The sequence below is a fragment of the Pleurodeles waltl genome, chromosome 6 (assembly GCF_031143425.1).
Source record: "Pleurodeles waltl isolate 20211129_DDA chromosome 6, aPleWal1.hap1.20221129, whole genome shotgun sequence".
NCBI classification, from domain to species: domain Eukaryota; kingdom Metazoa; phylum Chordata; class Amphibia; order Caudata; family Salamandridae; genus Pleurodeles; species Pleurodeles waltl.
In genome coordinates, this window is record NC_090445.1 from 695,578,623 (window position 1) to 695,604,655 (window position 26,033).

At 45.1% G+C, this 26,033-nt stretch overlaps 2 protein-coding genes across 2 annotated transcripts in view; one reads left to right on the plus strand and one right to left on the minus strand.

The window, feature by feature from the left end:
• Positions 1-5,060, plus strand: part of C6H10orf88 (chromosome 6 C10orf88 homolog) — a 78,607-nt gene extending 73,547 nt beyond the window's left edge. The window contains exon 6 of the mRNA XM_069239158.1: positions 3,711-5,060. Within this exon, the coding sequence (XP_069095259.1) occupies positions 3,711-3,933 (223 nt within the window). The 3' untranslated portion in view covers positions 3,934-5,060. The remainder of the gene's footprint in view (positions 1-3,710) is intronic.
• A 3,491-nt stretch (positions 5,061-8,551) lies between these two features.
• Positions 8,552-26,033, minus strand: part of CUZD1 (CUB and zona pellucida like domains 1) — a 148,820-nt gene continuing 131,338 nt past the window's right edge. Inside the window, exons 7-9 of the mRNA XM_069239159.1 lie at positions 18,596-18,984; positions 13,911-14,179; positions 8,552-8,942 (exon numbers count right to left, since the gene is read on the minus strand). Coding sequence (XP_069095260.1) covers positions 8,767-8,942; positions 13,911-14,179; positions 18,596-18,984 — 834 coding nt within the window. The 3' untranslated portion in view covers positions 8,552-8,766. The remainder of the gene's footprint in view (positions 8,943-13,910; positions 14,180-18,595; positions 18,985-26,033) is intronic.

Consider the following 26,033-nt stretch of genomic DNA (forward strand, 5'->3'; position numbering starts at 1 on the left):
GTACCATAAGCCCGTAAGAAAATTTTGTTTTTTGTGACCAGTTAAGTAAGACAGAACAGATTTACTGTAACATTTGTCCTTATTACAGATTTCTATGTGGCTGAGTTAAAAAAAAAAAAAAAAAAAAATGGAATATAAGTTGCCTGTCAGACTTCAGTTTTCACGACTCTACCCCTCTTGGTTCAGTTTCCTTTCGGCTCTGATCCATTGGCCCCTAATTTATGGGATTTGGGTGTAATTTTGTTTTTTGTTTTAATTTATGGGATTTGGGTGTAATTTTGTTTTTTGTTTTCCAGCACTGGTACGGTTGATTAAAAGTATTTCAGGAGGCAGCAGACTGATTCCTAGTGCTTTGTGCTGCCTCACTTAGTGGTGATGCAAGCTCTACAGAACAACACAAAAGGTTGATGGACGGAGTGTTGAAACTTTTCAAACACTCACCCGCAGTCACAGATCTGGGTTTAATCCATTGTTCTTTTGCGCACCATGCCACCCCAGTTTGGACCCAGCCATATGCAAATCAGTCTTGACCCTGTTCCCAATGGGAACCGCCCAGCTCGTACTGCCAGACCAGGTCCTCCCTAGACTGGAAACAAGCATCCTGGGACCGGTTTCAGGGTATCACCCTTCATCAGCCAGGCTAGTTTGAATCCAGTGGCACAGTGAGCAAGGGACCCACGTCTGGGCAAACCCTTCCCACATAGGCCAACTTTAGAAACACAAAAGGATGATGGACAAAGTGTTGAAACTTTTCAAGCTCTCACCCCCCAGTCACAGATCTGGGTTTAATCCATTTTTGTTTTGCTCACCATTCCACCCCAGTTTGGACCCAGCCATATGCAAATCAGTCTTGACCCTGTTCCCCATGTGAACAGTCCAGCCCGAGCCTGGCTGATGAAGGGTGGTACCTTTAATCCGGTCCCAGGATGCTTGTTTCTGGTTCAGGGAAGACCTGGCCTGGCAGTTCGGGCTGGACTGTTCCCATGGCAGAACATGGTCAAGACTGATTTGCATATGGCTGGGTATGAACTGGAATGGCAGGGCAAGCAAAAAAACTGATGGATTAAACCCAGATCTGTGACTGGGGTGAATGTTTGATTTGTTCTTCATTCCGTCCATCATCTGTTATTTTTGGATTTGTCACCACTAGTGGGAAGGGTATGCCCAGACGCGGGACCCATGCTTACTATGCCACCAGATTCAAGCTAACTTGGCTGATGAAGGGTGATACCCTGAAACCGGTCCAAGGATGCTTGTTTCTGGTCCAAGAAAGACCTGGCCTGGTAGTTCGGGCTGGACTATTCCCATGGGGAACAGTCAAGACTGATTTGCATATGGCTGGGTCTGAACTGGAATGGCATGGCAAGCAAAACTGATGGATTAAACCCAGATCTGTGACTGGGTGTGAATGTTTGATTTGTCCTGCATTCCGTCCATCATCTGTTATGTTTGCAAGCTCTACATAGGCCCCTTAGAAAGGTGGCGCTGTGTACTCACACTTAGAGGCCTTGCAGCACTGCAAGGCTTCACAGACAGGCCTTGAATACCAGCGCTGCCCTCTGCCTCTAAGAGACCTTGCAGAGCCATGAGCCCTCATGTGAGGGATTAAGCAGGGCTGCATTACCACCTCTTTCACGGGCATCTAATCGGGAAACATTTTAAGGATATGAAAATATAGCATAGAGTCCAGTGCTCTAATATTGGCACTCTCCCTTCAGCATTGTGCTTATGTGTGGTCGTGGTACTCTTCAGTAATTTGCAGTTTCTTTTTAACTTACTTTGGTCCTACATTATCACATATATGTATTTTTTAGGGCTGGCGTTAACCAAGGCCTTAGAACTTTGCTAAAATAGGTGCCATGTATATTTACATGTAGACGCTTTCAGCCACCTCTCTTCATCCATTGGTCTTGTTGTGTCATTCACATTTGCTTCCACCCACCTCAGCCTACTTTATGGGGTAGTGGGGCCAGCCGCTTGTTAACTTCACCTTAACTGACTGCATTTTGTTCTCTCACAAGTAGCAGATTTGCAGACACACTAGTTCCTTCAGTGGCAGTGTTCTTTTTTTTTTTTTTTTTAACTTTAAGTTACTTTAGCGTTGCTTTTGTGTTTAAAGGCACATGTAATAGCAGGGCACTTCTGATGCACATTACATCTTTATCGGATCCCAGCTCCTGTCAATGCTGTTGTGAATTCCTTTCGGAGTGTTTTTTTTTTTTTCTGACTGCTTCTTTTTTACAACATTCCACATTGTGTCCATTTGAAACAGTTCTGTATTAAGTTATCCTTGACTCACTTTTTTTTTCTTTCTCTTCATTCATTCTTTCCTTCTTTCTTTCTTTTTTCCTACTTCCTCCTCTTTATTATTCCTTCCTGTTTTTCTTTCTCTTGCTTTCTTTCCTCCCTTCTTTCATAACTTCTTTCCCGCCTTCTTTCCCTCCTTGTTTCTTTTTCTCCTCCTTATTCCATCTTTCCTTCTTTCTTTCTTCTTTCTCTTACTTTCTTTCTCATTCACTCTTTCCTTCCTTCTTTCCCTTTCCATCCTTCTTTCTCGACTTCTTCTGTTTTTACTTTCCTTCCTTTTTTTGGTTCATTCTCTCATTCTTTCTTTATCTTTCCTTCTTTCTTTCCTTTTCTCTTGCTATCTTTGCACTTCATTATTTCCCTTCCCTTTTTACCTCTCCCATTTGCTTACCTTCTTTCCTTCCTTCTTTCTCTTTCCTTCTTTTGCTTTCTTTCTTTTGCTTTCTTTTATTCCTTCTTTCACCTTTGTTCCCTTCTTCTTTACATCAATTTTTCTTTCTTTCCCTCTTTTCTCTTTTCTTCTTTCTTTCTTTCCCTTTCTTCCCCTTTTCTCTCCTGTTTTTTATTTCCTTCCTTCTTTCCATTTCCTAATTTTCTTCCTTCTTTTTCCTTCCTTCCTTCTGTTTTTGCTTGCTTTTCCCCTTCCCGTACTTCTTTCTTCCCTTCTTTCTCTTTCCTTCTCTTCTTTCTCTTTCCCTCTTGCTTTCTTTGCATTTTCCTTTCTTTAGTTTCCTCTTTCCTTCTTTCTTTTCTGCCTTCTTTGTCTGCCTTCTCTCTTCCCTTCTGTTTTGCCTCCTTGCTTTTCTGCATTCTTCCTTGCCTTCTTTCTTTCCTTCTCTTCTGTCTTTATTTCCTTCCCTCCTTCCTTGTTTCTTTCTTTCTTTCTCTCCTTCCTTGTTTCTTTCTTTCTCAAGGGTAAGAGGCTGGCATCCAGTGCCAGACTGATTGACTTTAGGTATGTGTTAGCCAAGACCTTTTGGTTACACAAAAAGTAAGTTTATACGATAGTTACTTGGGTTTCAGCCATACTTCATCTATTAGTCTACATTAAGGGGCAGTTAATCAGCCCACTTCAGCCACTGCCTGACATCACTACGAGTTAGGGCATGCTGCCCGTTCACAAGGAACACATCCACACACAAACTAATTCTCTTCAGTACCATGAAGGGCGTCCAAAAAATTTTTTTACTGGAAGCATTTATTTTATAAGACGAATGAGGGTCCAGTGTATTCCTGAACAGTTTTGCAAAAACCATAACAAAGCAAGAATTGCCAGACGTCTGCTGGCAAAGGCCAGAACTTTTGGCTTTGCCAGTGCTTGTTTGCTTATGAATTTATCGCCATTCTGCTGATTTGTTTTAATTCGATTTTTTTTTGTTTGTTTCTGTGTTTTTTTTTTGTAGACGAGATTATTCTGGAACATGCTCATTTATGGAGGAGTTAATTTCAAAACAAATGGGTGCAATGGAGAAACGGCTGCTGGACCACATTGACAATCGCATAAATAAACTCCAGGATTTAATGGATGCCAGAATGGGGCTGCTGGTGAATTTACTTCAAAGCTCTCACATTGCCTCTAGAGAGAGAGTTACCAATGGGGAAGTTCACATCTTCAGCGATCTGTAACCCTTTCACTGCATTTGCTGTTACCTCAAGGAGTCTCCTTACGGTTCTTCCTTGCCATTCAGAGGCAAGAGTTCTGGACACTTGGCCGCTGTTTGAGAGATTTTGACATTTTTTACATGCCGTCTAGAACAAAAGTTCTTCGCATTCGCGTGAAAAAGGAATTAGGAAAAGTAATGTATTTTTAAAGTTGAGATTTGTCTCGCTCTCGTCTGACCTACAGGCAGCAGTGAAATGTCACAAGCGACCTAGGCATCCATTGGTTGGTCCTCTTACACTGGGCATGATACAATGAAGTTAAGATTTGCTTGGGTGCTCGGTACAAATCTGACTCGCGCTGTGATGCCCTTTAAAACAAGGATCGTCTAGAATGGAAGCTACTAAAAAAAAAAAAAAAAAAAAAGCATTTGTGTCTTCTTCTACTGTGGGCTCCGCCTCTGGGTACAGACGTGATGTGTCTGGTCCAGCAGTGATGACTAACCTGGACAGGAGCCTGAAGACCAGAGCAGGAAGCTGTAAAAAAAAAAACTTCTAACATTATAGTCGGTTGCAGTAACTGTGACAGTGGGCCATAGGATGAAAGTTCGCAGTGACAGTGTAATGCAACCCAAACTACAGGGACACCCACTAATGTTTTAGGGTAGCATGCCTGACGAAGAGCCGTCATTTTAGCGGGTGCCTGTTATGGTAATTATACAAGGTCCAGCACAACTCTAGCGGTTACGCTGTATGAATGGTGTACCAGCTGCTTTGCAACGCTGCACACTACAGCTGGAGTACAAGGGTCTGGTGGTGCGAGATAGAGACCAGAACATGTACATTGTAGTGAAACGGTTTCCATGTGTGTCTGGGAGGCAGCTGTAGCAACCGTTCATTTCCAGTATTGTGTCGGGACAGGCAGTGTTATGCCAGTAGCGTCAGAGAATTTCAACCATGTAACTGTTTTAATGTCAGCGAGTTTGTCCTAGGATAACTCTTTATATACAAAGTATTGTTAAGTTGTATTCCTGTAAATAACAATGTGTGTATCATAATTTAAAGAGTAAATGTCACTGTTATTATTATAATCAACTGTTGGGGCTGCAGTTTGATTGTTGAGCTCGTACATTAAATATTTATCTTGATAAGAAGTCCTTACTCAGTCTTCCATTCATTCGAAGGGCTTCCATTTAGAATACATGTTCATTGGTGCCCCCAGACTGGTGTGTTCAGCCCTTTATAACACAATATTGCAGAATCAGTCATCATGCGAAACTCTCCCTCAGTCCTCTCAGTTTGCATTTTCTGATTCTTATCTAAATTTCTTCCTCATTTCCCAGTTAAATCTCCGTGCTTACCACACAGACCCTTCCTCGGGGTGCAGTTTGCTTCCCTCTTGGTTAACTTCAACTCCCTCAAGGCTCCACATCTTAATGTCTTAATGAAAATCTCTTTTCCGGGCCCAAATATATATTCTTTAGATGCTGAGCTCTCCGTCTTCACCTCTAAATGTATATTCTCTTCTGTTCTTGCCTACACATAACCAATTGTTCCCTGCTATGTGAACACTATTTTTTTTTTTTTTTTTTTTTCCCCCTCAAACCTCTCCATAAGCACTTTATCACCCAGCTCCATCTCTCCTCTCCCAAGTCTGAATCTTTCTCCCCGTAGTTTATTATTTCTGCAGCTTCTAGGGTATGCACCTAAGCCAGGCAGAACCCACCCACTCTAGTCCGGGCGAGAGAGTTACACACCCGAGATAACCGCTGCTCACCTCCCGTGGTAGCTTGGCACAAGCAGTCAGACTTACCCCAGAGACAATGTGTAATGCGATTGCACAACAGACTTGACATAATAAATACACAACAAAGGAAACACAACACCAAGTTATATAAAAATAAACTGTATTGCACAAAACATCATTAGACCAAACACATGTCAGTAATACCCTGCTAGACTAGCAGTTGTCACAACATCACACAGTTGCCAGTACTCTGCAAAAGCCAGCAGTAGTCACATAAAACACATTGGTTGCTGGTTATTCTGCAACACAAGCAGTAGTCAGGTTGCCCGCATTATTGCCAATGATACACATGGTATGGCAAACACATATCATTGAAAATGCCAGCTCATTATCATGAAAGTACATAACATGAAACACTGCCACCTTGCATAGGACCTAAAACACCGCTACTATCCCCATACATGCAATGTCAAACCAGTGATACGTTTCTCAACATTTGTAGGAAATGCGGTAATCTGGCCACGGCATAGGGAGCAGTGACAACTGCGCACCTACCGGTGTGGATGAGTAGTCCTAATGGCCCAAGAAAGGGACCTTCGTCTCGGGACCTTAGTGGCAAGAGCCGATTCAAACTGCCACCAACGGCGTCCCGAGTTTGTATGCCTGCCCCCTCAGGTACGGTAAAACAAGGGGTGGAAAAGCACACAGCAGATTCGGCGGAAGGACCTCACTGGATCTCCCCGCTTGGGAAACAATCTAACGTAGCCGCCCGCAGACATGTGGTGCAGCTGCCTTTACTGTACGGCTCAGTTCTCCCCACTGCCTTGGAGCTCCCCCGGCCGAGTGGACCAGTGCAACTACTCACCCGGGCCCCGGGTGGTGTCACACCATTGCAGCAGAATGGGCGAACCAGAGCTCAGTTGTAGTTGCTGCTCCTCCTCCAGAGATGGGTGCCGGCTGGTCCCGGTCGCTCTCCTTACACAATTGTGGCTGATGATCACTGGCACATCTGTGGGCCCCCCTCCTGCCCGCCTAAGCAGGAGAGCAGGCTCCCACTCTCCCCACTTGGGTTGCGGTGGTGAAGGGTCACCAAAGACAGGGGCACTCCAGAGAGCGCACCTCGTCACGCTGAGTGGAGAGGTTACTGGTGGGCTCCTCTTGCTTCATGGGGGGCACCCAGGCAGACTGCCTCGGTAATAAAAACAAAATCTACCTCCACCGGTAAGCAGTATTTTTCACTACCATTACAGCCATACCAAACATGCCTACGCTACTCCTCATAGATCAGACAATACGACCTAGACATAAGGTAGGGCATTTTCAATGCAATCCTATGAGCAAGGCAGCACTCACAGCAGTGAAAAACCAAATAGACTGTTTGTCACTACCAGGACAGGCCACACAACCAGGCACATGTCCTGCCTTCTGTATATATAGCACCCTGCCCATAGGGCTAGCTAGGGCCTACCTTAGGGGTGAGGTGCATGCAGTAAAAGGGGAATTCCAGGCCTGGCAAATAAATTTAGATGCCAGGTCCCTGTTGCAGTAAACCGCGCACATAGGCCCTGCGATAGCAGGCCTGAGACAGGTTTGAAAGGCTACTTCTGTAGGTGGCGCAGGCTGCGCTGCAGGCCCACTAGTAGCATCTAATTTACAGGCCCTGGATATAGGGATACTACTGTGCGAGGGACTTACTGGTAAATAAATTGTGCCACTTAGGTGTAAGCCAATCATCCCAAATTTAGAAGGGAGAGCACGAGCACTTGCCCTTTAGCACTGGTCAGCAGTGATAAAGTGCTCAGAGTCCTAGAGCCAACTAAAAGTGGTCAGAAAAAATAGGAGGAGGGAGGCAAAAAGTTTGGGGAAGACCCTGTTAAAAGGGCCAGGTCCAACAAGCACCTTCAAATTTCCTCGGTGTTGTGTGGAAAAGCAGTTGCCATGTAATAATAAGACTCTTGCTGCTTTTGTATTTTGAGTTCAGCATCATAACAGGTACTGTTAGCACTCAAAACTGGATGCGTTCCTCTTAATTGAGGGATCGAGTGAGCAGTCTTAGCCAGTTCCAAAAGTTCCTCTTTGTGTTGATGAGTTTAATTGAAAAATTGTGAATATTCTGACGTGATTTCCACTTTTCTGAAAAGAATATGTAACAGTGTTTCTAGTTTGCTCCATGGCACCATACTTTTGGTTTCTTTTTGTTCCTTTCCCTTGCCCCCCACACACTACAGCTTCATCTTTGCTTATCAGAGAGCTGTTGTTGGGATCCCCACTTCAGTAGAGCTTGGGTCAAATCATTCAGTTCACAAGGATCATTCACTCTTTCCTCTCTTGTTCCATGTTTTCTCCTATTGTGTCACCGTTCGTGCTTTGAAATGGCTAATGAGTACCTAAAGTGCTATCAAAGCAAAATGGATGTCTCTTGTTCCATGTGTATCAGTGACTGTCTGTGAGGATCACTTCATGCATGGGTCCTTGTTTACCTCTGTGTATGAGTTGTATAGGTGAGTGTGTTGGCCTGTGTGCATGTGCGTCTGTGGCTATGTTACAATGTCTGCATATGTGTACTGAGTCAGTGTGTGTATGAATATTGTCTATGTTTATGCTTCTGTAAATACATGTCGATAGAACAGCCAGCATCCAAAGAAAGGAGACGGATCTGTGACTGCCTAGGGTCTGACTGGGGTGGGGGAGTCATAGGAGTTGGTCATAAATTTGGAATGTCCTTAAAGAAGGTGGGTTAGCCATGTTAGTGTTTTCATGCATATATAAAATGTGAGTGGGACATCTGGTAATCTGTGTTTATAGTCAAAATATATTTCCACTCAACCACCACCTATTAGCATTTATTGAAGTGGTACTGGAGGAGTTCTTCTTAAGAAACCAGCAGAAAATATTTTTTTTTGCAATTAGTTTATTTGTGTTTATTTTTAATAGATTTGTGTACAGCAATCTCCCAACCTCCTCTGCCCTCCTTGTGGAACTTCAGCGTCGTTTTATTTCTTCCCATTCTAGATGATGAACATGCAGTTAGATATGCCAAGGAACAGCGGAGACATTGAGTGGCATCACTTGCTGTTGGAGGGCCCTCTTGCTGCAGGCACTATGGCAGGCCCTTAGAGGCCAGGCAGCTTCTGGTACCTGTACCCGGAGTGGGTATTCCTGTAAGACCTCAGAGCCGCCAGCACCAGGATCACCGAGTTGACGACCAGTACCACAGCAGCGATGAGGAAGATGCTGCTGGTGCCCTGCGACCCTGCAGTAGCATCAGACTGGGCTCTGTTGATAGAGTCTGCGCATGGGAAGAAAATAATTAATGGGTCAATGAAATATATTCTAGTCCTAAATCTTTTTCCACTAATCTGTTCATCTTTTACCCCCAACATGCTGTCCACACCGAGCCCAGATTGATTGTGCCATCTTTGACCAGGGAGTTAGGGCAGTGGCTGCCAGGCTTGATAATGGGCGTGACATTTGTAGTGCACACACCACAAATGTGATTGTTAGCTAATACATATTACTATTGTCCATCTCAGTGAATCATTCTGTAAGATTCACAGGTGCAAAGGTGAATTGCTGAGTCAGTCTGCTAGACTCTGGATTTGTGAACTACTGTTACACCAGATCTTTACAGTTGTTGCACACCCTACTTTAGTTGGTACATCATGATAGTGCAGGCACTTTTCAGGGGGAATGCTTTATTTGTATTTCCTCCCTTGGCTTAACGTTGTATCCCTGTATGCTGCCTAAGGTACCATTTCGAGTATTATCTGGCCTTGCAGACTGATAATTTGAACATGTTTTGCACAAAAGGCTCAGTCTGAAAGTTGATGAACACATTTTAAACTTAATTTGTACTGAACATTCTCATTAGAACTATTTACTTTTTCAATCTGGAGGACCTTATGTCATTAAAAGAAACTCAGTATTATTATAGAGAGAAAGTAGGCCTTTGATCACATCCTTGCAGCCACTGATTTTCATGATTTTTTCATGTTTTAACATTACTTTGATGATCTGTCCATCTAGCACATTTCAAGGATGGTTAAATCAAGTAGTACTTTTGTTAGACTGTAGCGAGACACAACCGTCCGTATTTGATCATTCACTTTATTGACACGTTGACACTTTGTTGATTGGTGTCTTATGATGTTTTGTTAAAGCAGCTCCTGCTTTAGTTGATCGTACACACCCATTTCTGTTTACTAGTTGCTCCTCTACTCTCATTTGTTTTGCTTCACTGTCGCGATAGCCTGTTGTTGGATATGTCTTTTTAATTTTTGTTTTACAAAAAATAAAGGGAGTCACTGTGGTGGTCGGACCGCCGGGGGCAGCGCTGTCCTGGGGATTACAAGTCCCCATCCGCCAGCCTGTCCATTGGGGTTTACGGTGCCATGGAAAGACTGGCGGAATGAGGGACTTGGGGGGCTCCTGGGTGCCCCTGCACTGCCCATGCACTTGGTATAGGCAGTGCAGGGGCCCCCATGCACAGGCCCATCGCGCATTCCACTGCCTGAATTACAGGCGGTAGAATGCATGACGGGTGCTGCTGCACCCGCTGCACCACCACATTTCAGCCGCTGCAATGTTAAGGCCCTGTTCCCTGGTGGGCCGACAGGCTGAAAAACTGTGTCTGCCCACTGGCCCAGCGGGGACCTCAAAATCGGGCTGGCGGGGTTCAGTCCGCCTGTATAGTCCGATGGCAGAAAGACATTGGTGGGTGGCCGCCGCCGCCCGCCAATGTCATAATGAAGGCCAAAGTGTGCACTCATAGGTTTTCTTAAGGGCTCATCAAAAACAATGCCTCTTAGTCAAAATTATCCAGTATGCAATATCTTCTGTGCATGCCACTTAAGCGGTTTTGAGTGACCACAGAGAAGAGGGTGCTCATTTCTCTGGCCAAACTACTAAGGTTGGCTCAGGAGATAATCAGAGCGGAAGAGAGGTTCTACTATGGTGGATTTAGGTAGAGAGGACCACTGTGGGAAGGTTCATCACCACAACTGAGCCATCTGCACCTAAACCTTCAGCAACTCTTTTATATTTATAAACCTCTAAAACATTATATCTTCTCAAATTAAGAATCACCTTTCGTACAGCACCAAGAATTTTTTTTTTTTTTTTTGGGGTGCTACAGTAGTGTATGAAAATGACCCTTTATGCTTAGTCATCCTGATTGGTTTTTGGACTTTGCTGTCAAGTGCCCAGTGAATGTGGTCTCACCCAAAATCATGTTGAACTCTCTGTACACCTTATTGGCATATATAACTTCCCTGTAAATCGCTAGTATATGGTACAAAGTGTATCTAGGGCCTGAGAGTTAAATGTCACTAGCGTGCTGCAGGACATATCGTATCACCACTAGAGTGACAGTGCAAAACATGACTGCAGGCCTACTACTGCAGCCTGTATGTGCAGTATTAAAACTGCAGTATCGGCCTGTCAAAATAACCTTTTTCCACAGATCTAAACCCTCCTTTTAAATAAGAATGAGTCACTCCTAAGTAGGCCTTAAAACCCTATAAGCCAGTGCACATGGTATTTAAGAGTAGGACATGTAATGTTTAATATAAAACGTGCTCACAGTGACAAGGCCCGAAAAAATATTTTCAGTGTAGCAGTTTTAGTTGTTCCATAGTAAAGAACTGAGATATAATATTTAAATTAAATGGTGTTGCTGTACCTAGAAACCAGCTAAAAAGGTAATTATTCATTTTTTTAAATATGTAGTACAAGCCCAATTCATTGATAAAGCCAAGCTTGTGTACATGTTTCGGAAAAGGTACTTTTAAAAAGTCACCTTTTGCCTGCGTAAAGCCTCTAGATGCCCATTTATATGAGGTTCCAACTGTCACTTAGGAGCTAAAAATAATTATTGATGAAATGTGAACTTGCTCCCATTGCTGAGACAAAGTCCTTGGGTGGGGGAGGTGTTCTGTACATCTGACATGTTGACCATCTGGGCAGTACCCAGAGCAGTATTCAACTTCAAAGAAAACTACACTGTCAAAGGTCACAGGCAGATGTATCGAATACCTGTGCCTGCCCCCTCTTTTGTCTCTCTAGCCAGACAGGCACTAATACCAGTGAGAGAGGGGCTGCCCCCAGAAACGGTTTTGAGTGACCACAGAGGAGGGGTAGCTCATTTCCCTTGGCAGACCTCCAGGGTGGGCAGGAGTCCTGGCACAGAAGCTATCCAAAGGGGAATGAAGGTTCTGTCATGTTGGATTTGGCACTGTGGGATTGTGTGCAGTAGAATACACAGGAACCGCTGCAAATTTGGTTAGGGTTATGCCTTTGAGCTTTTTCTTTATTGCTTAGGGAGGGACCAGGAGTCAACCCCACCACACACACAAACACAGGCTAGTGCCAGGCATAACTGTGACACCCTCTTCAGACCTCTACTGGACCTGTTGAAGACAGAAGGACTACACCTGCTGCTGAGACCTGTGAGGAGAACAGCGAGGGCTGGAACTACTTCCACGTGTACGCAGATCCAAGAAGTGGCCTCCAAGTGCTAGTTTGCTGACCTCCTTTTAAGCTACAGAGACACAACAGCTGTGCTGCGCTGCAAGAAGCCTTCCTTTCTGAGCCCAGCTGTCCAGTGCCCACTGGACCATGCAGGGGCTTGACTCCCAAGTACTCTTTGGAGGCTTGAAGCTGTCTCCCAAATGAGGCTTGACTCCCAAGTAGTCTTCCTGAGGTCATGGAAACCCCGGCTAGTATTAGAGTGACTTCTAATGCCTAACCCTAACAGCTGGGGGACTTCAAAACTTTTTGCAATTTTTTTTTGCTGTGAGATCCGTTAAAGGTCTGGGGCCCAAATTACTTCACTGTAGCTCCTGCTACATTTTTCTCTAGATACTGGAGTCTGTCAACACCCTCTTGGATTTCCATCCAGAGTTTCATCGGTGCTGCCATTGTAGGAAACTCAATCGATCTTTAGCCAAAACCCAAACTTTCCCAACCTGAGCTTTTCCTGCCTAAACCTAAAGTTTTTCAAGGCTCCGTCTTGATGCCAGATCCATCTATGCAGAGCCTCTTCTCTTGGCCCACTTCCTGCTTCCGATGAAGGCTGTTGACGTCGGGAGGTAACTTTTATATTTAACAAAATATCATCTCTGGTTCTCTTTATTGGATGTTTGTTGTTTTGTTGTCATTTTCATTATTACATTTCCATCTATATATATTATTGGAGTGGAATTTTTATTGTAATGATTTTGTAACTTTTTTTTTTAACTGTTGGTACGTCTAAAATGTTCTTAAGTTGAGCTTGTTTGTTCTGTGGCACAGCTACCAGGGGTTAAGCTCAGATTTAAATTACTGAAACCTTTACTGGACCGAACAACAATAGTGACATTATTGGTTGTGGGGGACTACCATCCACCCAAATTCACTTTCTCACCAGTAGTTACTGCCATTAGAAGTTGATAGTTTATTTGCTATACCATACGGTCTTTATATTTATTTTCTTCAAAATCAACAGACTATTTGAACTAAAAAAAAAACGTTGTCAGTAAGTACGCAGTGCACTGACTCTCCCAACATAAGCTTCTTGTCTGCTATCCCTCTCCCTTTCTTTCTTTCTTATTGAATTAGCTCTGTTGAGGATCCTTTTGACAACGTGGAGTGATCAGGATTACTAAACTTTGTTTTGTAAACTGCACTGCCGTCTTCGTCTACTGTTGCAATAGCTCTGGGTATTATGTGGGAATCACAAAATGTGCTGCTTGCAGTTCCATTGCTTTTGTCCGATACACTAACTGATGTATTTATAAAATATTCATGCTACCAATTAACACATTAGCTTATATCATACCACTCATTGTGACACCTAGACTACTATTGCGATCAGCTCTGTCAATGCATTTTTCCTGCTCCCACAATGGCTGGATTCTTGTCATCAGAAGTATAAAAATACTGCCCTTCATCTCATCATCCAGTATTGCAATCATTGAAGGCCACGTATAATATATATATATATATTTTTTTACCTTATCATACCACACACCCCTCAGTTGGTCACTTGCTGGTACTGTTAGGTCAAATGATTGCACTATGACCTAAGACCACACAGCCCCCTTTCTCGGCCAACAAGTAGCAATTTCAGCACAGCTCATCTGTTCCTAAATCAGCCTGTGACACTATGAACTTAAGCTACGCAGCACTCTTACCATTCATTGCCCCATTAATTCAGAGCATTTTTCACAGGCGTGAGCGCCATGTGGTACTATCATCTCGGGTAGTGTGACCGCCTTACCTGATTTGTCCAAGGTACCGTGATTTGATTTGAGGCGAATTGGCCCCACCACAGCATTGACTGTCCGACTACGGGAGCTCAGATCTCTCTTGTGTCGAGGCAAGCAACCTTGAGTGCAGCGTGAGTTAGTATCATTTCTGTCACATACCACCACTTTGCACTGCATGTAGATAGATGGCTGCTCTGTCAGGAACTTGAAGGCACTGAACTGGAATCTTCCATATCTTTCATGGAGTGGATGAATATGACAGGTTTCGTCCTTCTCACACCTGCAAGACAATGAGATTGAAGCTGGATGTTGGACTCTGTAACAGCACAAGTTGTTTCTACCATTGTACAGTCAGAATACCACGTTCTGTGAGGAAGACCATTATCAATGCATTTGCATTTTCACCATTCTTATCCTTGGAAGAACAGCAGACCCTTCTAAAATGACCATTTAACACCAATATAGTATGAGCATTTAAATTATATCAAAATTGCGAGATCTTAGACTCAATTACCTAAGCCTACTTAGGAGGGAGTATCACACAAGTTGCACAATCAGACTGCTGCAGTAGCATAGTCACTCTGCAGAGACATTATCACTGAGAGGACATGAGATTTTGCTAGTGACATATCTGACTCAAACCAAAGACCCTTCGAGTTTGGCGAGCGGTAGTCTATCAGGTTGGACATTAAGCTTGCTGCTCTGAAGGACTACCACCCCCTAGATTTAAAGGTAATTGCTGTCCCAGCGGTGAGCTGTGTACCTTCAGAGAAACTGTCGTCATTGTGGTTCCTCTGAACTGCAAACGTTTTGGTGGACAGCTGTCATAGGTTTTGACAGCTGTTTACCCAGGTTTTTGTTATTTAAAAAGAAATTCCCAAATTTAAAGTTTGTGTTCGAAAAAACTAATAAGTAATGACTGCAACACACAGGGATTTTTATTTCTTGGGTGTGAGCGTAATTTGTTTAGGAATGCATTCTGCCTGTCGGTTGCCATTGGCTTTGTGGTTTGTAACTCACATTTTCTTGCTTTCCATTTGCTGGCTTTATTTGTTTTAGGCTGTCCAGCTTGAGTTCGTACGTTCCCTTCCCCAAACCTTATTTACAGTATCCTTCTGGGAGCTCCCGTTCTGTAAACAGTCCTGTAAATCTTGTTCTTATCTCGTTACGTTTGCTGTGCATTCAAAGATAGAGATCAAATGTCAGGCACTGTTTTCTGAGGGTGCTTGTTTACTTTTCTTTCTCTGACTACAAAGTGAGTATGTGACAGTTTTGCTGGATACTGGGAGTAGGAAAGAGATTTTTTTTCTAGCACACAACATTTAAAGAAACTGTAAGTATTTCAGAATAGATCATAATTAAGAACAAATGAAGCACATTTTTGTAGTTTTTGAAATGTTGGAAACATACTTTATTATGATAAAAACAAGTATGTACACTAGGTGATGCAATTTCAACACATTTTCGTCTGTGCACTATAGTTACCACACCCTGAATAATCCACTCTATTCTGCACCACTCCACACTACTGCCCTCTATGCCAGTCTACTATTTACCACTGCACTCTACACCAGTGCACTCTACGCAACTACTGTCACTGCACTGTATGCCACTGCACTCTATCAGTGTACTTTACGCCGCTGCTCTCTAAGCCACTGTTCTTAACTCTACACCATTGCTCTCTGACACTCTACTCTGCAATCTCTGCCACTCTGCACTACTCTACACTATGCCACTGCACTCTACAACACTGTACTCTGCATCATTGTGCTACTCTACTCTGCACCACTCTATGCCACTCGGCTCTGCTCTGCACTCTGCCACTAAACTGTAGTCTGTGCCATGCCCTTTTTATCACTCAACTCTACGCAACTCCACACCACTGTATGCCACTCTGTGCCACTTTACTCTGCACCACTCTATTCTGCTCAGCTCAAGTCTACACTACGCCTTGCTACTCTGCGCCTCGCTACTCTGTGCCACTGAATTCTGACTCTGCATTGCACGCTGCTGAATTCAGTGCCACTGCACTCTGCAATACTCTACACCAGTCCACTCTACTCTGTCACTGCAATGTATGCCACTCTACACGACTCCACACTATGCTTCTCCAATACACGACACACTCTGACACTCCACTCTGACACTCTACTCCACTCTTTGCCATTCCACTCTGACAAAATACTTCACTCTTCGCCATTCCACTCTACGATTTTTGAGATTTGCTACTACAAGCGTATGATGTGGTTGGCCTGACAAAGGAGGTCTTGCTGCAAAGCAGGTTGTTATTTTCTATTGCTCTGCAACTTTCATATGCCCCAAATGAGCATATCTTTGTGCATTTCCAACGTCCAGAAGCTATGGTTTATACACTTTCCTCACAGGACCTTTTCGTAATTCCCTGTCACGCACCCTTGAGATGTTCCTGCTTCTTGAATCAGTCATTCAGTTTATGGTATATCATCTTCTGTTCTTTTCCATCCTTCACAACCCATGGTATGAACCTTGGTCATGACCTTGAGTAAGCTTCATTCCCCAAGGAAATTGTTCAAACTCAGGTTTCCTAGCACTCTCAAACCAACAGTGGCAGCATTCTCCTGGGGGTTTATTATTCTTCATGCCATGCTGATAAGCTGTGGAATAGTTCCACATATAAGTACTGTGGAGACAGTAATCCATGGCACTTGCATGTGAAGCTATTCCACTTCCACATTCTCTTGTTCAACTCCTCAAAACAAATTCTAGCATTTCATTAAGGGGGTGCCCTCATTTTTCACACCCTATCCTGTTCTCTCCATTCCGGTTCCTCTCAGGAGCGGGTATCGTTAAACCCCATCTTGGAAAGTTGCTCCCTGTTGCTTCTGTTCATTAGTTGCTCAATCTGTCCTGAGGCAATAATTCAAAACAGAACACTAAGTGTGTGGAGATTGTCTGAATATGTTGTTTAGTAATATTTGAAGGTAAATCTATCTAGTTAGCACCATCTAGCAACACAGGCCTTCTGCTATGTCTGTGACCTTAGAATCTAGCTTTCACCTTCACTCTCCCTCAATAACCTGGGCATCTTTTACGGGTTTCACGGTGATAATCTGAATGGTGGTTAGCGCCTGCATCTTTCATATAGGTACTCTAGAAAGGATCAATGCCATCATCTCAAACAAACTTAGCTAAGAGAAGACCATCTACACCAACCTCTCTCTCTTTTCTCGTGAGAGTTCAAAGGGCCCAGAATGCAGCACCTTTTGTCCTGCTGTGCCTAAAAAGAAATGACCATATTACAGTGGCTGTGTCTACCCTGCCTTGGTGGCTGCAGGCCAAGTGGATTCAGTTCCAGTCTCAGTTCCTCGTTGACTGGTCTTTGTTTCTACCAAGGTCCTCCATTTAGTAACTTTGCTTTCCTCCCCTATAGCCCCACTACAAAACTTTGGTCTCCTTAGAGCATTTTCTCTTTATCTTATACTCGAAGAGATCATGTGTAGGTGAATATGCTGTCGTTCAGACATCACAGTTATGAAACCTGTTTGACTGGTTGCAGAATGCTCCTGATCATTGTTCTTCCCACACATCTCTTACAGCCATATTTCCCTGTGCTCAGATCTGTTTATTGTACACTTCTCCATCTTGTCCTAGCACCAGAGACCACGTTAGTGGGATGCATTGCTTCTATAAGTGTAATGAAGAATTAGATTCAATTGCGGGATTGACTGAACATGCTGCATGCATTCAACTTCTGGTATGCTACCAGCAATAACGGTGGCCTGGCTGCTTCATCCCTACCTTTTATCAACTCCAGAATGCCAGTCGTAATTCAAAAGTTGGGCCCCACTCTCAAAATGCTCTTCTATAATAGCTCCAAGACCCACTTCTTGCTATCAGAACACTTCTTACCAGACCAGTAAGATCCACTTTGACTTCTGGTAGACTCCCACTTTGGAGGAGAGCAATTCAAGTGGGATGCATCAGTCCACAAGCCGTGCTCGGTTTTGGCTGTTTGAAAGCCTGACATTTGTCTTAGTTTGCAAGCATTGGGTTATAACGTTATGAACATTTAAACATTCATCCTTCCAAACAATTATAGGTTCTGCATCAGTAAAATTCAATCCAGCTCACTTTAGTAGAAGCAAAAACAACTGCTGACTTGTGTTACACTCTCATTTGGAATAACTCTTGCCAAACCCATCTGCACCCAGTGCATTATTTAGAACCTTCAGGCAGTTAATCATTTATTCGCCTCAAATGTTTCCCACGGACCATCTCCTGGAATTCAAAGACGATTTTTTTTTTAATAACAATCCTTAACTGTGACAACCCTCTTATGGTGTTTTGTACCCAAAGCGCCCCTATCCTTTCATCTTGGCATGAGGATTACTACTCCCCCTAGAAACGTTGATAAAATCTACAAATTCTGAGAACCAGTAGAGGGGACAGTCTGTTGTAACTCCTTCCTTAAAGAGACATCCCTTGCCAGCACATTCACAGAAAGCCTTTTCCAGCTTACACCTTCCCATCTTCCTTGGGCCTTCCATCTGACTTATGCCAACTACAACAATAATACTTTGCATATGTGAAAGGCATTGCCTGGTGGAATGCTGTGTTAGTCACACCAAGTATCTTTCTACGTGCTAGACTCAATTGGCTGACAGGACAGATCCTGTGGAAGTGGAGGCACTTGTTAGCCCTTTCTCAAGCTTCTTACCCATATTGGATTAAATCATAGTTTGGAGGGCCAAAGTTTGACTTTGGAGATGCAATGCATGAGTCGATGAACACCTCAAGATTGGGGTCAGATGAGTGGAGCGCAATTTCTGTGTAGAGTGTCTGGTTCAGGTCCACGTAGTATGGTGATTCACTCACAAGTTCGTCAAATGTCGCAGACTTGAAGAAATTTATGCTGAGGTCATAGTGGCTATTGCTGCTCTCCATCTGAATGATGTCATCCTCCGTCGTGTACATGATTTCCACAATGGTTTTGTTAGCCATCTCACACCTGGCAATGATTTGCAACATCTTCTGTCGTGTTACTACTACCCCACTAGGAGAAGCAGTGATGACATTTGTATAACTTACTGTGTCGTCATCTATAACCTAAAACAGAAATACAAAAAAATAACATTCTCAGTTTTGTGATTGGGGACTATCTGCCAATGATATAGAACTTTGAACAAAAGAAAACTGATCCCACTATGTGGAACCTTGTGCATCAATTGTACTGATTCAGATGTGAGGTGTGGTATCACAACCTAACATGTTTGGTAACCTCAAAGGGTGTCATCCACGTACTGACATCATAGCTCGAGCCCAATCATTATGACATGTCAACCTTGGGAACACTGAAATTACACGTTCAATATGCATGTCATCATCTGAAGTGAAGAAGTTTTGTTTCCAGTCTGTTGAGATAAACCCCTGATTATATACCCATGTACATATATCTATTAGGGATGTCCTCAAACACTGGCATAGACCCAACCCTTCTGGTCCCTGCACTGGACATCTGTGCATTACAGGTTGTAGCCTGAAGGGAAAAGAGTTCCCAGTGAATTAATGTATACAAAGTCTCTGCACTATTGGAGAACAATTCCAACGAAAAGACTGACATTGTGTTGTAAAGTTGCACAGTTTTTTTGATGCTATGTTTGGAAAAAATTGAATATTTTAACGGAACGCATGTTAACGGGATGAAGGATGCAGATTCCAAAAGGCCACACTATAGAAGGAGGAGTGCCCTGGAGCGCTTTATAGGGAATTCTATGTCTCAGCGGCATAGGACACTGCTGTGCTGACAGGGGGGAACTAGATTGCAGAGACCACAAAGCCATGCTGAAGAAGGAGGTGGGGCAGAAGGAGTAGTGCCCTTGATAGTTTTTAACACATTCTTTATACCCCCTTTATACATCTACTCCCATCATCGCCTGGAGGAAGCTGGGCTAGGCCACCTGTTTTAGCCCAAGGATTAAGTTATACCAAGGCCTGTTACCTTTAAAAATGTACTCGTTTCTGATTTTGGCCTACCAATATCTAATCTGCCCTATGTTCTGCCCCTTTATTTGGTGCCAAGGTTTATTTACTCCGCACCCCTAGCCGGCTGCTATTAGATACCCATTTGCAGTCTGCTGTACATACTGTGCCCATGGGGAAATCGAAGATACAAGGAAGTGTGGGCAAAGCTAAAGGACCAGCACTTACCACAGACTCCACATTGGACTAATTCCTGGCTAGAGCAATTGACGTTATAGCTAAAGAAATTAATTTGGCTACAAGGCTATTATCTACGGAGCAGGGTGATTTTTCTAAATAACTAGTTCACCACCAACTAGCCGTACAGACTCTGCCCAAGTGACTTCTGACCATTCCAGGAGAGTTCTGAATTTAGCGAGGAAAGGTATTAATCTGGATACCTCTCTTCCTAGCAATGAGGTTCCATCTATCCAGAGGAAGTGACACAATAAGGGTCTCAGTTATAACAAGGCTGAGACCTTTCAGAATCCAACCAAGGATAAAACCATGGGTGCACACATCCTGAACAAGACAGCTGCGGAACTTGGGGAGGAGTTGGTTTCAGGTCTGTGGGAGCCAGCTGAGATTACCCTTGTCTCACTAGGAGACAGTGAGAGGATCCAGAGAACCCTAGTGCCTGAAAACACTAATAAGTACAGGCAGTGGGTGACCATTAATGGACAGAGGGTGGAGGCTCTGAGAGACACAGGAGCCAGTGTGACTACAGTGAGGAGGCAGCTGGTGTCTGAAGAGCAAATAGATCCTCAGGTACTTCACCAAGTAGTTGCAGTGGACAACTCAGAGCACCTGTGCGGAGTGGCGCAGGTTCCCTTTGAATGAGGGGGGGGGGTTGGGTCTCACGTTCCTTGAAGGTAGCTGTGAGTCCAACCATGCCTGTTGATTGTTTGCTAGCCAATGACCTGGAGGATTCCCCTTGGAAGGAGGTGGAACACAGGTCTCACTTGGAGATGTTGGGTCTGCCTCGGTGGGTATGCGTATCCACCCAGTCAATGGCAGCCCGTCAGGGTAATCAAGAGACCCTGGAGCCTGAAACAGTGGCCGAGGGGACGCCAAGAAAAGGAAGGGCAGGGGGTGCTGGAAACCGGCCCCAGAAGTTCCCACAGTCTGGGAGGAGGCAGAGCCTGAGGGTGACGCCTCAGAGCCTACAGGGGAACAGGTGGCTGAACTGCGGAGGTCCCTGAGCTGTCGCAGTGGCAGCAGGAAGGGGGGCTCACCAGGGAAGCATTCTGTGCAGCACAGAAGACATGCCCTACTTTGGAGGGTTTGCGGCAGCAGGCTGCAAACCAGGGGGCTGGCAAGGAGCCAGGATCACACCTGATATATTGGGAGGATGAGCTCCTGTATAGTGAGCCTAAGCTTCCTGAGCCTGTGTCAGCCCTGTTCTGGTGGTACCCTAGTGCTTCAGGGCCTTCATACTGGGGTTGGCTCATGATGTGCCTTTAGCTGGACATTTGGGGCAGGACAAGACCTTTGAGACGCTTGTCACCCACTTTTACTGGCCCCTTATGGGCAGGCACTCAGATGCACATTGCAGGTCTTGTCAGGCAACTGGCAAGAGTGGGAGGAAATGTAAGGCTCCCCTCCAGCCTTTGCCTGTTGTCAGTACTCCCTTGGAGAGGGTAGGCATTGACATTGTGGGGCCTCTGGATCCCAAGACAGCCATGGGCAACAGGTTTATCTTTGTCTTGGTGGACCATGCCACCCGGTACCCAGAAGCCATTCCGTTGAGATCAATCTCTTCCCCTGTGGTGGGTCGTTCTTTGATGGGGGTTTTTACCCGCATGGGGTTCCCCAAGGAAGTGGTATCTGATAGGGGTACCAACTTCATATCCACGTATATGAAGTCTCTGTGGAAGGAGTCTGGGGTAACCTACAAGTTCACCACCCGTTACCACCTCTAAAGTAATGGTCTGTTTGAGATATTCAACCGCACCTTAAAAGGCATGATCATGGGCCTGTCAGAGCCCTTCAGGTGGAAGCAGGACGTCTTCTTGCCATGCCTTCTGTTCGCTTACAGGGAGGAGCCTCAAAAGGGACTTGGCTTTAGCCCCTTTGAGCTCATCTATGGCCACCCTGTGAGGGGAGCCTTGAGTCTGGTGAAGGAAGCTTTGGAGAAAGCTCCTAGTAAACCACCCCAGGATGTATTTAGCTACATGCTGGCTTTAAGAAACCAGACTGCCCACTTCAGGAGTCTCGCTCAGGAGAACCTGGAAGCAAGCCAGGAGGATATGAAACGGTGGTACGACCAGAATGCCATTTTGGTCGAGTTTCATCCTGGTCAGAAAGTGTGGGTGATGGCGCCAGTGGAGCCTAGGGCGCTCCAGGATAAGTGGACTGGGCCATTTGAGGTGGTGGAGCGCAAGAGTGAAGTCACCTATCTGGTGGACTTGCGGTTTTCCAGGAACCCTTTAAGGGTCCTGCATGTCAACCGCCTCAAACCTCACTTTGAGCGGAGTGAACTGTCCATGCTCCTTGTGACAGAAGATGGGGTAGAGGAGGAAAGTGAGCCTCTTCCTGACCTCCTGTCTGCAGGAGAAAAAGATGGGTCAGTGGAGGGAGTGATCCTCTCCCACTCCCTGACTGAGGAGGGCAAGGTGACTGTCGCCACGTGTTGGGACAGTTTTCCTCACAGTTGTCCCTGATCCCAGGAGTCACACACTTGTGCACACATGATGTGGACACTGGGGACAGTACACCCATTAAACAGAAGGTTTACAGGGTGACTGACAGGGTCAGGGCATGCATTAAGGATGAGGTATCCAAAATGCTTACCCTAGGGGTTATTGAGCTCTCCAGCAGTCCGTGGGCCAGCCCAATGGTGTTGGACCCAAAGGCTGCTGCACCTGGTGCCACTCCAGAACTCAGGTTCTGTGTGGACTACCGGGGACTCAATGCGGTCAGCAAGACTGACGCACACCCCATCCCCCGAGCTGATGAGCTCGTTGACCGGTTAGGCGCTGCCAAGTACCTCAGTACGTTTGATTTAACATCTGGGTACTGGCAGATTGCCTTAACTGAAGGGGCCACGTAGAGGTCAGCATTCTCTACCCCAGATGGACACTTTCAATTTAGAGGGAAGATATTTGGGATGAAGAATGCCCCTGCCACCTTTCAGAGGTTGGTCAACCAGGTGTTGGCTGGGCTGGATGAGTGCAGTGCTGCCTACCTGGATGACATTGCTGTGTTTAGTTCCACATTGGAGGAACACCTGCAACACCAAATACGGCAGGATTCTGTGGTGTACTTAGGACACCAGGTGAGGAGTGGCCAGGTGGCACCCCTGCAGCCTAAAGTTGATACAATTCTGGCTTGGGAGCCTCCCAAGACCCAGACTGAAGTGAGAGCCTTTTTAGGTCTCACAGGATATTACAGGAGGTTTGTTAAGGGATATGGTACCATTGTTACCCCCTTAACCAAGTTGACTTCTAAGAAGCAACCCAGGAAAGTGATCAGGATAGAGGCTTGCCAGAACACTTTTGATGCCCTGAAGGCTGCCATGTGCACAGCACCTGTGCTGAAGGCACCTGACTACTCCAAGGAGTTTGTGCAGACAGACACCTCAGAGCATGGTATTGGAGCAGTACTCTCACGGCTTAATGAAGAGGGCCTAGATCAACCTGTAGCCTTCATTAGCAGGAGGTTATGACCCAGGGAACGTAGGTGGAGTGCCATAGAACGTGAATCGATTGCTGTGGTCTGGGCACTGAAGAAGCTAAGACCCTACTTGTTTGGGACTCACTTCCGAGTTCAGACCAACTACAGACCCCTCAGATGGTTAATGCAGATGAGGGGTGAGAATCCAAAACTGTTGAGGTGGTCTATTTCCCTACAGGGGATGGACTTTACGGTGGAGCACCATCCTGATACAGAGCACGCCAATGCTGATGGTCTGTCCAGGTTCTTCCGTCTTAGTGATGAGAACTCCCATGAGGTTCGGTAGTTGCTCCCCACTTTCAGCTGGGGGGACACGTGTTAGACTTTTCGTCCTTGGGGTAGTCTCCCTTAACTTTTTGCCTCTGTTCCCCAGGTTGTTGATGTGTGCTGGACTCTGATTTTGCTGTGTTTGGTACTCTGGGCACTTTACCACTGTTAACCAGTGCTAAAGTGCAAGTGCTCCTTTACAAAATGTGTATGTAATTGGCTTATCCATAATTGGCATATTTCATTTACTAGTAAGTCCCTACTAAAGTGCACTGGAGGTGCCAGGGCCTGTAAATCAAATGCTGCTAGTGGGCCTGTAGCACTAGTTGTGCCACCCACATAAGTAGCTCTGTAATCATGTCTCAGACCTGCCATTGCAGTGTCTGTGTGTGCAGTTTTAACTGTAAATTCGACTTGGCAAGTATACCCACTTGCCAGGCCTACACCTTCCCTTTTCTTACATGTAAGGCACCCCTAAGGTAGGGCCCAGCTAGCCCCAACGGCAGGGTGCAGTGTATGGTTAAGGTAGGACATATAGTAGTGTGTTTTATATGTTCTGACAGTGAAATATTGCTAAATTCGTTTTTCACTGTTGCAAGGCCTGTCCCTCTCATAGGTTAACATGGGGGCTACCTTTACATTTGATTAAAGTGTAGATTCCGTTTGGGAGCGGATGGACATGTGGAGTTTGGGGTCTCTGAGCTCACAATTTAAAAATACATCTTTTAGTAAAGTTGATTTTATGATTGTGTGTTTGAAAATGCCACTTTTAGAAAGTGAGCATTTTCTTGCTTATACCATTTCTGTGACTCTGCCAGTTTGTGGATTCCTGTCTGGATCAGTTTGACAGTTGGGCTGGTTGCACCTCACACTAGACAGTGACACAAAGGGAGCTGGGGTGTAGCCTGCATATCCTGATGAGCCATCTGTGGTAGGAGGGAGGGGAGGAGTGGTCACTCACACCTGAAAGGGCTGTGCCTGCCCTCACACAATGCAATCTCCGACCCCCTGGTGAGTGTCTGGGGCCTGGCCTGGGCAAGGCAGGATTTCCCATCCAAAAGAGACTTTACTTTGAAGTAGGCCTACTTCAAAGGAGAAATTGGGTATTAGAAGGGCACCCAAAACCACAGACTTTAGAACACTTCTGGAAACAAGAGGAACCTCTTCGTGGAGAAGAGCTGAAGAGCTGAGGAACAAGCTCTGCCCTGCCAGTGACTGTGCGTTGTGGAGCTATCCTGCAGTTGCTGCTTCTGCCTGAGTAAGAGGGCAAAGACTGGACTTTGTGTGCCTTCCATCTTTTGAAGAAATGTCCAAGGACTTGATTTAGAGTTTGGCTCCTGTTGTTTGAAGCCTCAGGGACAGCAAAGACTTCTCTCGGCCAGCACCTGGATTCTCTAGAGAGACTCCTGCTCTGACAAGTGGTGCCCTATCCAGTCCCTGGGCCCTTGAAAGGAAAGCTGGTGAAAATCCAAGGAAATCGACTTTGGACGACTTCGGACCGATGCCGCTGCTGAATCCGGTGTCGCCACCTACAACCGACTCTGTGATCTTCGCTGGAACGCGATGACCTTCGCAGGCCCGACATCGCTGCAGCTCCGCTGAAGTCCGTGACTCCATGGAAGTCACCGCACCACATCGTGACCGACGCCGCTCGAAGTGCACGGATTCAACATTTCGCACAGACGCCGCGATCCCCGACTTCGCGCATCAGCTCGTTTTAATTTTTTCACCAAGCTACTGTACCTGGGGGTCTACGCGACTCCGTGTCCGGCGCCGCTGGTGTCAGATTGTTGGGAACAACTCCGTTACGACGCCGTGTTAACACCTCATCGAAGCATTTTGTGTTTCTAAGTGCTATTTTTGAGTTTGATCTTTAAAAAATTCATAACTTGATTTGTGTATGTCGGATTTTTGTCGTTTTGGTCTTGTTTTGTTTAGATAAGTATTTCCTATTTTTCTAAACCTGTGTTGTCTATTTGTAGTGTTTTCATTAAGTTACTGTGTGTGTTGGTACAAATACTTTACACCTAGCACTCTGAAGTTAAGCCTACTGCTCTGCCAAGCTACCAAGGGGGTAAGCAGAGGTTAGCTGAGAGTGATTCTCTTTTACCCTGACTAGAGTGAGGGTCCTTGCTTGAACAGGGGGTAACTTAACTGTCAACAAAAGACCCCATTTCTAACATTTATCATTGGTA